This window comes from Cladophialophora carrionii (assembly GCF_000365165.1).
Source record: "Cladophialophora carrionii CBS 160.54 unplaced genomic scaffold supercont1.1, whole genome shotgun sequence".
In the NCBI taxonomy this organism is placed as follows: domain Eukaryota; kingdom Fungi; phylum Ascomycota; class Eurotiomycetes; order Chaetothyriales; family Herpotrichiellaceae; genus Cladophialophora; species Cladophialophora carrionii.
The window spans coordinates 2,903,013-2,916,780 of record NW_008481816.1 but is presented as its reverse complement, the minus strand read 5'-3'; the positions used below and the strand labels follow the sequence as shown (position 1 = coordinate 2,916,780).

General features: G+C 54.5%; 6 protein-coding genes across 6 annotated transcripts; 4 read left to right on the top strand and 2 right to left on the bottom strand.

Moving 5' to 3' along the window:
- Positions 1-280: 280 nt before the first annotated feature.
- Positions 281-916, bottom strand: G647_01025 (uncharacterized protein; the record flags this gene model as incomplete). Its single annotated transcript, XM_008724427.1, has 3 exons — positions 281-621; positions 671-848; positions 899-916. 3 exons carry the CDS (start codon positions 914-916, stop codon positions 281-283), a joined length of 537 nt encoding a protein of 178 aa, XP_008722649.1.
- Positions 917-1,433: 517 nt separating this feature from the next.
- Positions 1,434-1,954, top strand: G647_01024 (uncharacterized protein; the record flags this gene model as incomplete). The annotated part of the gene is made up of 4 exons (XM_008724426.1): positions 1,434-1,446; positions 1,499-1,702; positions 1,762-1,862; positions 1,919-1,954. The coding sequence occupies 4 exons, from the start codon at positions 1,434-1,436 to the stop codon at positions 1,952-1,954; spliced, it is 354 nt and encodes a 117-aa protein (XP_008722648.1).
- A 1,273-nt stretch (positions 1,955-3,227) lies between these two features.
- On the top strand, positions 3,228-4,974 carry G647_01023 (elongation factor 1-alpha; the record flags this gene model as incomplete). Its single annotated transcript, XM_008724425.1, has 5 exons — positions 3,228-3,232; positions 3,334-3,401; positions 3,457-3,515; positions 3,668-4,888; positions 4,948-4,974. 5 exons carry the CDS (start codon positions 3,228-3,230, stop codon positions 4,972-4,974), a joined length of 1,380 nt encoding a protein of 459 aa, XP_008722647.1.
- A 978-nt stretch (positions 4,975-5,952) lies between these two features.
- G647_01022 (uncharacterized protein) lies at positions 5,953-6,891 on the bottom strand (the record flags this gene model as incomplete). Its single annotated transcript, XM_008724424.1, has 2 exons — positions 5,953-6,297; positions 6,358-6,891. 2 exons carry the CDS (start codon positions 6,889-6,891, stop codon positions 5,953-5,955), a joined length of 879 nt encoding a protein of 292 aa, XP_008722646.1.
- Positions 6,892-7,612: 721 nt separating this feature from the next.
- On the top strand, positions 7,613-10,180 carry G647_01021 (uncharacterized protein; the record flags this gene model as incomplete). The annotated part of the gene is made up of 2 exons (XM_008724423.1): positions 7,613-9,546; positions 9,601-10,180. The coding sequence occupies 2 exons, from the start codon at positions 7,613-7,615 to the stop codon at positions 10,178-10,180; spliced, it is 2,514 nt and encodes an 837-aa protein (XP_008722645.1).
- A 434-nt stretch (positions 10,181-10,614) lies between these two features.
- On the top strand, positions 10,615-12,615 carry G647_01020 (uncharacterized protein; the record flags this gene model as incomplete). The annotated part of the gene is made up of 1 exon (XM_008724422.1): positions 10,615-12,615. One exon carries the CDS (start codon positions 10,615-10,617, stop codon positions 12,613-12,615), a length of 2,001 nt encoding a protein of 666 aa, XP_008722644.1.
- Between the last annotated feature and the right edge of the window lie 1,153 nt (positions 12,616-13,768).

The following is a 13,768-nucleotide window of genomic DNA, read 5'->3' as shown; positions in this document are numbered from 1 at the left end:
CAATCCACTGTCGAGAAGCTGTCACCAAGACTGAAGCTCAGTCTTCCCGACCGCACCTACTCGCCAGCGAGCTTTCGGCGGTCATCATATAGGGGAAGCTAGTTTGACTTTGACAGCCCAACGGCATATCATGTGGCTTGGTCTGACTAGCGGAGGAGATTCCAATCACCGTTTGCCGTGCACAGCCCTGTAATCGCCGACAAGCAGGCTTGATCTTTGCCAGACTGCGCCGCAGATCGGTCATTTGTGGATGGGCGCATAGTGGTGTTGTATCATGCAATCAATCCTCATCCGAAGGTGGCCCTGCATCGGCGTCGTCGTCGTCTGGGTGGACATCGGAACTCTTGAGACCTTCATTGAGCACATATTCCTCCTTGACTAGGATACTGCGGAGTCCTTCGGTTCTTGGTGTGCATATCTCGGCGGGTTTTCTGCCATGTTTATCCTTGACTCTTGGATCGCCTCCAGCATCAATCAACATCTTCGCCATTGCCTCACCGAGTTCGACTTCCCGCTCATTGGCATACTTGACGGCTGAATGAATCGGTGTTTCGCCCTCTCGTCTGTTTAGCGGATCGCACTCGAGAAATTCCACGTTGAGTAGCTCGTCCATAACATCGTCTATACACGGGTCAGTTGAGGCTCGGCAGAAGCACAATGGCAACCTCACAGGCTCCGTAGTTGGCGCAGACGTGCAACAGATGGTTCCCCATGGTGTCTGTTGTAGTGTTGAAGAACTCAGCTATCTGATCCTTGCTCTTATTCTTCATGTCGTTCAAGACCTCGTGAAACAACTCAACATTGTCTCTCCGACATGCTTCGAGTATCTGTTCTTTGGGCGACGCTCCCTGCAAATGCCTGTCAGCCTTACACCATACTGAATGCATGCCACGCTCACATCAACGTGCTCGGCCATGGTGGCCGCCTACCAGGGCAGCGAGAACAGCCGAACGGCAGCGCCACAACACGACTAGAACAGCTGCGTGCGAGTAACCCAGGTGCCTGGAACGCCTGAGGGGTGACTTGAGAGGATCGGGAGTGGTAGCGGGGAGTCTTCAACTTCGGCTATGTGAAAAGGTCGATAGGATAGAAGTAAGTTGACTCTGGTCGAGTCAAGGTCGAACTGAGGGCGAAAGAAGAAGCGCAGCAGGTTGTGCGTAGCAAGGTCGGTTGCGTTCAGAAGCGCTTCGGGTGATGATAGATCAGGCAGGCCCTCTGGCAAAACCCCCCAGCCATCGACCCCGCATAATCCGAGCAAATCTGCCAAGGACTGCCGTGTACAGTACGAGTACTCCTCCGTAACAAAATTCTCCTGCGCAGTGACCAGATCGTATCTTCAGTAGGACGTACACAATTCTGTCCCCCTAAGAGACCACTCGCAAACCTGAACCCAGGTGACCAGGTCAGCAGTGGGCTCAATTACATCGATCGCTATGCCTCCGACATGTAGGGATATTTCGCCCCAACCTCGAGAAGCAGCTTTGACCATGGACAACAGTCTGCCCGTATTGCTGCAACTGCTTGACGATTGCCAGAGCACCGGGAAATGACCAATACCCCCAGGGCAGAAATGCGTTTACCTGCAGGACGTGCCCCTACCAGTTCGTTCTTGACCAGCCGTACTACGAGCGGACATACATGAAGCAGAAGCAAAAGGATGACATCCTCGGCGAGGAGCAATCCGACCTGCCGGTCAACGAAGGTATGCTCTCCGCTGGAAGGCGTCAGGAAAAGGCAACATTAACCGTGGAATTTGTTCAGTTCCTGGAGGCTGTCCGAACGAGACTTGCGACTCAAAGAAAGCCTACTTTTACCAGCTACAGACACGAAGTGCCGACGAGCCACCCACCTCTTTCTTCAAGGTACGCTATGAGATAAGGAGGTCCTCATGTATATTTTGAGCACTGATCAATTGCAGTGTATCGAATGCGGCAAGCAATGGAGAGAATATTAATGATAAAGCCTCCACCTTTGATCGAACCCCACCTGTCGACCACACGACCCTTGCCCTCTACCACGAAATTTTTGGCTGAGTGTCCCATTGCTGGCATAAGACCTGCTGAGGACTAGAAAGAATGGAGACAACTGTCGATCAGATCGGTCTTCAAGAGGGCGCTGTGCGGAAGCTTCCATATGCGCCAGGCAGAGCTTTGCAAGGCATAGGATTTAGCACGGGGACAGTCCCCGATGTGTGAAGGTGAGTCTGGCGCACTGCAGCCCGACAAGTGCTTCGATGTCGCCTGAACTCTGACTCACACTCTTCAGTGAGGACGGGAGCAGGGTAGTTACACGGCAGTCATTCTCAATCAATGGCTGAACGAGGATTCACACCGTGCTACCTACCGGAAGCCAGGCAGCATGTTGCGGCATAAAGGAGAAGAGAAGGCTAGCGAGCAGTATCATGACTCGGCGGCGCCCAGATTGCCTGGTTCTGCCTACAGGTTATCTGTGCCATGATAAGTTAGTCGCTGGCCCCGAGTCAGATGGAGCTGATGACTCTTAACTCCGATACTAAAGCACATGGGGACACACAAGAGGGGCGACAACTGAATGGAAGCAAAGGTTGATGTTGAAATCTTTTTTGTTTCTCGATACTGTAGTCTTCGCCGTCGGCGCAAACCTAGGTACCTAGTACTACTGTTGTGGATACGCAAACAATCGCCACTATGATATAACAGCCTCGAAGACGAATTTTGAGCCCGGTGTAGATCATGTGGTGTTCCAATTGGCTACAAGAATAGATGCGAGGTTCGACATGCAGGATCTAGCACATGCCGAAGCTTTCAGACTACTTTCGCCAATCATTCGCGCGCGAACCAGTGGGCTGACGGGAGAATGGCCATGATTGAGAGGTGAGTCGACTTCTGTAGTGGGGCTTGGGCCGCAAAATACTCTGTGCCTTGAATAAACTTGAGACTGAGGAACAGCGAAGGCGAGTGACGGTTGCGGGCGGCTTTTGACTCACAGCCACTTCGCCCGCAAATTTTGCCAAGCCGAGTCCCTCCCGCAGGCATACAAAATCTTCCGCACACTCTCTGTCTCTCACAATCTCCTCCTTCGTCGCTCAGTGAGTTATCAACCCACCCCCTGCCTTTGGCGTCAACAACTACTGACATTCATCAGCACCTCTACGCAAGCCGTGGTATCTGAGCATTTTCTCTGAATTCTTCTAGTATCTGCCACAGAACTACAAGGCTTCAAATCAAACCTTCAAATCAACCGCCACCATGGGGTAAGTGACCATCTCAATCTGCCTGCGCGAGGGTTCGCTTTTCGAAGTGAGCCTCGATCTGATATCAATGAACATCGCTGACACGTTCTCCATCTCTACAGTAAGGAGAAGACTCATATCAACGTCGTCGTCATCGGACACGTCGACTCCGGCAAGTCCACCACCACTGGTAAGAGAAGACCCCAAAAATGATGGCACACGCAAAAACACTCACACACAGTCAGGCCACTTGATCTACAAGTGCGGTGGTATCGACAAGCGTACCATCGAGAAGTTCGAGAAGGTTGGTCGCCCTTTACGGTCTTCATCCCTTCCCGTTCACTCACTCTGTCCTTTATCACCAATCTGCCAAAAATTTTGGTGGGGGAGGGGTATTGGCCATCACGTGATTTCACACTTTTTTCCCGAGCCTGATCAACTAACTCCGTGTCACAGGAAGCCGCTGAACTCGGCAAGGGCTCCTTCAAGTATGCCTGGGTTTTGGACAAGCTGAAGGCCGAACGTGAGCGTGGTATCACCATCGATATCGCGCTCTGGAAGTTCGAGACTCCCAAGTACTTCGTCACCGTCATCGATGCCCCTGGTCATCGTGACTTCATCAAGAACATGATCACTGGTACCTCCCAGGCTGATTGTGCTATTCTCATCATTGCCGCTGGTACTGGTGAGTTCGAGGCCGGTATCTCCAAGGATGGCCAGACCCGTGAGCATGCTCTGCTCGCCTACACCCTGGGCGTGAAGCAGCTTATCGTCGCCATCAACAAGATGGACACCACCAAATGGTCTGAGGATCGTTTCAACGAAATCATCAAGGAGACTTCCAACTTCATCAAGAAGGTCGGATACAACCCCAAGTCCGTTCCATTCGTGCCCATCTCCGGCTTCAACGGTGACAACATGATCGACGTCTCCACCAATGCCCCCTGGTACAAGGGCTGGGAAAAGGAGTCCAAGGCTGGCAAGGCCACCGGCAAGACCCTCCTTGAGGCTATCGACTCCATCGACCCTCCTGCTCGTCCCACCGACAAGCCTCTCCGTCTCCCACTCCAGGATGTCTACAAGATTTCTGGTATCGGCACGGTGCCCGTCGGTCGTGTTGAGACTGGTACCATCAAGGCCGGTATGGTCGTCACCTTTGCCCCCGCCAACGTCACCACTGAAGTCAAGTCCGTCGAAATGCACCACGAACAGCTCGCCGAGGGCGTTCCGGGTGACAACGTCGGCTTCAACGTCAAGAACGTCTCCGTGAAGGAGGTTCGTCGTGGAAACGTTGCTGGTGACTCCAAGAACGACCCCCCCAAGGGTGCCGACTCCTTCAACGCCCAGGTCATCGTCCTCAACCACCCTGGTCAGGTCGGTGCTGGCTACGCCCCGGTCTTGGATTGCCACACTGCCCACATTGCCTGCAAGTTCTCTGAGCTCCTCGAGAAGATCGATCGTCGTACCGGCAAGTCCATGGAAAACAACCCCAAGTTCATCAAGTCTGGTGATGCTGCCATCGTGAAGATGGTTCCCAGCAAGCCTATGTGCGTTGAGGCTTTCACCGACTACCCTCCTCTTGGTCGTTTCGCCGTCCGTGACATGCGTCAGACCGTCGCCGTCGGTGTCATCAAGAGCGTCGTCAAGTCTGAGAAGGCTGGTGGCAAGGTCACCAAGGTAAGCTGCGCTCCGTCCTCTTGCTCCCTTTGTTCAGAAGCTGACCCACTCCTACCTAGGCTGCTGTCAAGGCTGGCAAGAAATAGATGTCTTGCGCAAGAAATTCGTTCAATCCATCTCACTGGTATTGTTTCGTGTGGCGAAGGTTGTGGAAAATTCTCTTTCAGCACTCCTGATACCGGAGTTTTCATGGTTTCGCCATAATTCTTGCCATCCAACATCGACTCTTCCTGTCAACGATTCACCTTCCCAACGATCACCAATCATGTACTTGCTACGACTCGGGGTACTGGAACACCAAAATGATGCGCAGTGATCCCATTTCTCGACAAGGGAAATGTGCTGTGCCATGACAAGTCATAGATAGATTTCGTGTCCACGATGGGTTATGCAGATAGCTCTTACTCAAAAGGACACGAATGCCGCAATCTTATTGCTCCCTCGTTGTACTCGTGTCATTTAATGTGTACCGCGTCGCTATGAAAAGTGCTTGTGTGCAGTCGAGGCGGCCCACGCTGCCATTTTCTGGACCATTCTTTCAGGGCTCAGCGTTCTGTGGGTGTTCAGTATCTTTATATTTGACCTTGTACTGAGTAACTGGTCGGACCCATCCACCTCAGGAGTCCGCCCTCCTTTTCGGTTCACGACCATCCGTGTCATCTTATGTAAATCTAGGCCACGAGCACCATAATCTCTTCGACGACCGTCTTGACTCGTGCCATCTGCACCTTCCACCCGCCGACGCGCGACCCACCAAGCACGCCTCGATGCGACCCTCCGGTGTGCTGAGCTCGGTAGATTCACCACTGAGCGTCAATCAGCCTGCGTTACTTCTGAAGATCCAACAATGGCTGTTTGAAAGAGATTGCCCTTCGGAGAGAGAAGGATACCCACACTTGTGTAGCCTCCATCGACGATCTACGTACGCGGTCAGCAGTGTGTCCTACTTCTCTACTTCTCGCCTGTCGAGCATTATTTCGGGTGAACTCACCACGTCCGAACCATTCAAATATGAGCTTGCTGGACCTTCCTCTCGTGAGCATGGCACAGATGTAGCCACTGCATTAAGCCGGGTTGACGGGTTTCGTGGGAAACTTACTGGCCATCCAGACAATTGTCCCTCTGAGCTCGTGCGGCTCGGCCATTCTCCCCATAGGTATATCCCTTTCCCAACTCCCTACTAGCTCTTTACCCTCGTTTTCCAGCAGTCCCTTGATGAGATCTGTCTTCATGTACCCGGGACTCAAGCTATTTACCCGGATGCCTCTTGGTCCCCACTCGGTTGCGAGCGACTTGGCCAGCATTTGCACAGCGCCCTTTGAGGTGTTGTACGCGGCTTGCTTCTGGGGACGCACGCAGATTGTGGCAGACATAGAGGCGATCAGGATGATGGATCCCTGGATGTTGTGCTGCAGCATGTGTTTGCCGGCTTCGCGGGCAAAGAGCCACGAGCCACTAGATCAAGCGACCCAAGTCAGCATTTCTCTTCCTTCTTCAGCGAGCACGAAATGGCCTTGCTCAATATTTATATCCAGCATCTTCCGCCACCGAGCATATTCATAATTCTCCGCTTCGACGTTGTCGACGATGCCCGCAGCCGTGACTAGCACATCAACCTTGCCAAAGTCCTCGACTACCTTAGCCCATGTGGACTTGACGTCGGACTCGATTGTGGCGTTGCATTCGTAGGCTCGTAACTCGGGGACGGGGTCGTCCGGGTATGCATTTTGTACTTGTGATGCTATTGACGCGATCGATGCCTCGCAGTCCTTCTGGCTTAGGTCGATGCACGCCCCGCGAGCGCCGGAGAGGGCAAACGCCGTGAGGAATTCTTTTCCTAACCCTCGTGCCGAGCCGGTGACAACGCAGGTTTTGTTTTCGAGCGAGAACGATGGGAGAGTCTTGACTGTGCGACGAGGGGTGAGGAGCGAGCTGCGTGGAAGGACTCGGTGTCGTATGCCTTGAGAGAACAAGGGCCAGAAGGGAGATGAACGCATCATCATGACGAGGAAGAGTAAATTGCAAAGCTCCTGCTGCACAAGGTTCTTGTATTCCTGGAAGACTTACCGGACCCTCTATATCATAGCTTGAGCAGCTCACAGAGGATGAAGGCGTGGGACGCCACCCACAGATGCAGAGACATGACTGCGGGGAGAGACGCTTGCTGTGTGACACACGTTCAACATACATATCCGGGCCATCTCGCACCGACGCAGGTGTGCAGGAAAGTTAGAAGGCTGACACTGGGCCGCAGCCGTTGAACGTCCGAATCCCCAGTACGAGGACACGGCAGGGGGCGAAAGGAAAACGGGCGCGAAAGGCATGACTTTGTGGGGAGTCCCTGCCGAGGAGGTAGACCACGGGCCAGCTGAAACCGCCGCCCGGAATGGAAGCAGTGGTTCAACAGCAGGCCTTATTCGATCGCCCAGGGACCCTCCAACGCTCCCCAGCCCCCCCTGTTCTCCCTATCTGCTACCCTAGCGCCGATGGTACCGCTAAGTTTTGGGGGCCGTTTGGCCGTCCTAGCCAATGTGCGCCTTAAGCTGGCTGGCTGGTACGCGTGCCAACAGGGGAAGCAAGCCAAACTGAAGGGAGCCGCATGACTTCGCTGGCGAGGCTTTTATTCAGCGGTCGTCCCCCTTCTCGTGTGTTCCGCCAGAAGCAGGCGGGCATAACTCTAGTCAGGTAGGTTGTGTCGCTGATTTTGTCCCACCCACCTCAAGAATGTCGTCGATGCTAGGCGTGAGGGACGATCGCCGGTCCAGATCGAAGTCTCCCAGCGGCCGCGACAGGGATCGGTCGCGGTCACGCTCCCGCGACACTCGCAGCCAGGACGTGAATGACCAGGACGAGTATAGCAGCAGACGGTCAAGTAGGATCTACGCTAAAGAAGAGTCGGGATCAGAAGACGAGCGCAGATACAAGGAAAGGAAATCGAGCAAGAAATACTACGACGAGGACGACGAGGAAGATACTCGAAGAAGGAAGAGTAGCTCGAGAAAATACGTGGATAATAGCGAGGAGGAGGAGGACAAATACCGCTCGTACGGGTCAAGCAAGGACACTCGCACGAGGGACGTCCCTGTTTCCGACGATGACAGGGGATATGGCCGCTCCAAGAAGAAGTCAGACAGCGACTCCGATCGACGCAGAGAGACGCGAGAGAGGTCGAGCAGGAAGAAATATGACGACTCAGAAGACGAGACTTCAGACTCTCGTCGCAGATACAATGACCGCAATGGCCACTCCAATGGAACATATGGTCAACCCCCGGCCTCCTACCAAGAGATCCGACCTGCAGCAGCTCGCCATAGCAGCTATGGATCCACAGACCCGCGGTACGCTGCTCCGGGAGCATTTCCTGGCGACGCTGGCCCTACCGCTCAACACATGCACTCGTACAGTGGATCGGGCGCACCCCAGTACGCCCACGTCGACCAATTCAAGTACGCAGACCCAAGTCAGATAAGTCAGAGAAAGACAGAGTATGAACGAACCCGGCCATCAGAGTATGAACGTACCCGACCATCAGAGTACGAACGGTCGCGACCGAAGGATTCCAAAGACAGCGACAGTGACCGCAGAAGAAACAAATACGAAGCCCGTACACCCAGAGGAAGCCAGCCCGAGGAGGATAGATATGAGACTCGAGAACCCAAGAACAAGAAGTATTATGATGATGATGACGACGATGACGACAAGTACGACCGACGGAGCAAGAAGGACTCCCGCGACAAGTACGCCTCCTCGACTGACGATGTATCAAGGAGAATGGCCGGCCTGGCGGTAGGATCAGCAGCGCTGGGCGCTGCAACCCTGGGTGTCGGTCGACACAGCTCCAATGATGGTGTCAAACCACCGGCGTCACCGTTGTTGGAGCCATACAAAGGGACCTACCAGTCCATATCTCCCATGCCTTCAGCCTTGGTGCTGGCGAACCACCGCGACGACTCTGATCTGTCCGACTTGGACCTAGGACTAGACGGTGATTCGGACGATCCAGACGCTGACCTACAACGCAAAATTCGCAAGCTTGAAAGAGAAAAGGAGAAATACACCAAAGGACAGAAAGGCGGTCTCGCCTTTACCGAGAAGACCGAAGAAGTCCGCCCACACCGTCTGCCTAACATCGACACCAACGTAAAGATGGAACTGCGTGAGCCAGGAAGTAGCCACCGCGACCGGTCACCTTCCTCGAGCATACTATCGCCCAGAGGAGGCAACGGGAAAAGAAAGTCTGTGTCCTTCTACGATCCAACAGAAGACGCCAAATGTATCGCTGTTGCCCTATCAGGCACTCGTTCTCCTCCCGACCCCAGACCATTGGTACAAATCCTGCCGCGGCTCACGACAGATGATCTAATCGCCCTGAAAGCCGAGTACAAAAACCATGCCAAAGTGAGCGGCCAGGGCATCAATATGGCGAAGCACATCAAGATGCGTATTCCCGGCAACTTGGGGAAAGCTTGTTACGCGACTGCGCTCGGACGGTGGGAGAGCGAGGCATACTGGGCGAATTCGTGGTACCAAGGAGGTGCATCCAGACGCGAGCTGCTGATTGAGAGTCTGATGGGCCGCTCGAACAGCGATATCCGTGAGATCAAAAATTGCTTCAAGGACAAGAAATATAACGATGATCTGGAGAAGTGCATCAAGACGTGAGTCTCTTCTCCCGTGCCTACTTTCGAACTCCTGCTAAATTCGACTGATAGGGAACTCCGAGCCGACAAATTCCGCACGGCGCTCCTCCTCGCCTTGGAAGAGCGCCGCATGCCCGAGTCCTCGCCGCTAGACATCAAGGTCGTGAAACAGGACGTGGTGCAGCTGGCGGAGGCGCTAGAATCCCCCGGTGGGGAGACGGCGATGATCAAGATCATCGTGGTCCGCAGCGACGCTCACCTACGCGAAGTGCTCAGATTATTCGAGCGGACGTACGGCGTCAATTTCGCAAGGCAGATGATTTCCAAGTCACGGAACCTGGTCGGCGAGACGCTGGCACATATCTTGAATGGGGCGTTAAACCGGCCAATGCGCGATGCACTGCTCCTTCACCAGGCGATCAGCGAGACCGCTCCGGGAAAGGAACGAACCGAGCTGCTGATCTCCAGACTGGTCAGGATGCACTGGGAGCCCAGGCATCTGGAGAAGGTCAAGGCCGTGTACAGAGAGAAGTATCGACAAAGCGTGGAAGATGCAATCAAGCGGGAGGTGTGGTCGGGGATGAAGACGCACGAGGGTAGGCTTGCTGCGGACTTCTGCTTAGAGTTGGCCATGAGCAGTTCGCGGTATTGATGAGATGAGAGAAGGGGAGCGCTCTAGGTTGAGGAATCTGTCACCCACGCGGACTTGATCTTACTGTAGACGCGCAAGATGAGTACCTCGTACTCGTACTCAATACATGTCTCTGCGCGTCTGATTAATTCATGGTGCCAGACACGTGCCAGAGCACCTCTGGGGGCGCCCAGGACTCAGGACGAGTTACAGTATGTACAGGGACGGAAGTCAGGGCCCCGAGACCCGCCAGAGATTCGATCAGATGGATCTCGAATCCGCAGTCATGGCCGTCAACAGCCGGTGACAGTGGTGACAGTGGTGACAGTAGCGGTTGATACTCGTCATCGATTTTCGCCCCAGGCGCACGATTTTCTCCTCGCGTGCCTGCTTCCTCGTTCGCCCACGATGGTCACACGCCCGGCGTCGCTGCATTTCCCTCAACAACTCTCTCGATGAGTGTGGGCGGACGGCGCATCTGCGCCCGCTGTCTCTTCACTCTTCCTCGCAGCCCATCGTGCCCTGGTCGCCTGTCCTCACGACGGATTTCCCCACGGCAGCCGCTGCGCTCGCTCTCTCAATCCCACCTGCGCGCCGCCTTTGCTCCGCCGACGCCTGCATCGCTTGGGAAGGCCGTGCCGGCGAAACAGTTCAAGAGGACAAGGAAATGGATACGAAGATTTGGTTATCTCGTCCTCTTCGGCACCGGCATCTACGTGGCGGACAAGAACTTCTACGCCTCAAGTCTCGCACGATGCACCCGCACATTTACCATGGGCCTGATCGCCGCGTTGGACTACAAGATCAATTTCCGGGAGAACCCGTGGTTCGCCGATGATATTACAGAGGTACATGCCAGAAACGCTACACGGCTATTCCATCTCTTGCGGTCCAATGGCGGCCTCTACCTCAAGATCGGCCAGGCCATCGCAATGCAGACGGCCATCCTGCCGCCGGAATTTCAGAAGATGTTCGCCAAGATGTTCGATGATGCGCCGCAGAATAGCTGGGAGGATGTCCGGCAGGTCATTATAGAGGACTTCGGAGGCAGGACACCCGAGGAGGTATTTGGGATCTCCTTCGATGGGGATCCCGAAGCAGGCGTCATGGAGAGGAAAGCCCGCGCCAGCGCCAGTGTTGCCCAGGTCCATTGGGCGCGGCTCAAGGACGGGCGCGAAGTGGCCATCAAGATCCAGAAGAGGGAAATCGCACAGCAAGTGGGCTGGGATCTCTGGGCCTTCAAGGTCGTCACACGGATCTACACCTGGTGGTTCGACCTGCCGCTGTACTCCCTCGTCCCCTACATCACAGAGCGGTTGTTGCTGGAATGTGACTTCCAGAACGAGGCCAACAACAGCAAGAACATGGCGAGGCTGGTCCAAAGCGAGCCCCGGCTGCGGGACAGGGTGTACATCCCCAAGGTCTACGACGAGCTCACCACGAAGCGTGTCATGACTGCGGAATGGGTCGAGGGCGTCCGGATGTGGGACAAAGACGCCATCAGCCGGCCATGGCAAGGCGGCTGGCGCACCGGCAGTCCAGGCTGCCATGGCACACCGCTGGACCCGCCTGAGACGCCCGTCACCACGCTGCAGCAGGAAGCCCGATCGTACGATGCCGAGCTGAAACCCGACAGGAACTGGTGGAGAGGCCGGGACGGCAAAGGCGGCCTCGGCCTGGACCTGAAGGAAGTCATGACCACCATGGTCGACCTCTTCTCCGCGCAGATGTTCCTCTGGGGCACCGTCCACTGCGACCCGCACCCAGGCAACATCTTTATCCGACGCCTCCCCAACGGCCACTCCGAGATCGTCCTGATCGACCACGGCCTGTACATCAAGATGTCGCCCTCCTTTCGGCATCAGTACTCCCTGTTCTGGAAGTCGCTGATGACCTTCGACAACAAGACCCTCAAGGAAGTGGTCAGTGAATGGGGCATCAACAACGCCGAGATCTTCGCCTCGGCCACGCTCATGCGCCCCTACGAAGGAGGCGATCAGTCCGTGTCGCGCCGCCTCAAGGGCATTTCCGAGCAGGAGAAGAGAAAGCGCCAGTACGAAATGCAGCAAGCCATGCGCAAGGGCATCAAGGAGATCCTCGGCGACGAGACCAAGTGGCCCCGCGAACTCATCTTCATCGGCCGGAACATGCGCATCGTCCAGGGGAACAACCAGTACCTGGGCTCGCCTGTGAACCGGATCAAAATCACAGGCAACTGGGCGTCCCGCGCACTGGCCGAGGACCAGAACCTCACCTTCACCGAGCGATGGCGGTACTTTGGCAGCCACTTGGTGTTCAAGTTCGTGCTGTGGATGACGGACGCGTACTTTTACTACGCCAAGCTGAAGCAGGCGCTCGGCAGGGGGAAAGGCATGGACGACGACATGGAGCAGATGATGAGAGGCATGGCCAAGGATTACGGGATCGAGATGAACCATTCCGTGTTTGAGGGTTGATTCTCGTGTGCTGTGCTGTGCTGTGCTGTGCTGTGCGGTGTGGAGGGCGTAGAGTGCAAAGTGTGCTAGCTAAGAACTCCATCCCTTTGTAGATTTGAATTTCTGCACGGCCTGTACGGAGTATGCTACATGTCGTTCGCGTTGTACAAGGGACATAGAGTATGGAGGGGCATCATCACGTCCGCTCAATTAGATTCCTAACTGGTCAAATGGTCAATGGTCCGTCGTTCAACCGTCCAACTCGTTCCCCAGGCCTGGCGATTTACAGTACGGTACCTGGTCAGTGTGTTCCAAACGGCCTCTTTGGGAGTACTGTACGGAGTATCACTCATGACATACCGTCCTCTTGCAGCACGTCGATATGTACCTTGTCCGGAGTACTTACCTATGTAGTGTTAAGTTTTGGAAAATAGTTGTGCTGTTTCTTCCTGTTCAGTGTGTAAGATACTTGTGCCGTTTCTTCGTGTTCAGTTTACAAGACGCTTGTGCCGTTTCTGAAAGGCGTAAATGCCCATGCACACTAGGTACGGAGTACAGAAAGGTCTGTAGTGTACGGAGTAGGGTTGTACTATACATGCACAGACTGTACCTACCCTTGATCCATCCAATGTACTGCATACTCCGTCACCTGTACTCCGTACTCCGTATGCAAACGCCATGAGCAACGAAGCAACGGCAAATCCACATACAGAATCAAACTGTTGTCTCTGCCCTGTCCTGTCCTCTCCTCCTGCCTTGCCCTCCCAGTTGCTCGGCTTAAAGGGCAGTCGAAAAAAAAAATTATTGTGCTATATCTACGTGCGTATGTATGTATGTACATAGTATGTACCTAGGCTGTTCTCCGTACTTGTGTATACAGACTAGCGCGCGAATCGGTCTGAATCCCCTTGGGACTGTCACATACATACTACATAATTTACTGCAGCGGCTGGGGTAGAACGATAGTGTCATGAACAGGGCCAGACAGGCATATAAGCACAAGGGGTCTAAGAAACAGGCATGAATTACCATGATTCTCAGTTCTTTTGGGCGATCTCCAGGGGCTGTGGACCTCTTCGGATACCAGGTAGATGGGGAGGAAACGGAACGTCACTCACACCATTGAGAAGATGTCAGGTTTTGTGACTCGAGGAGTTGGATACATGTATACATG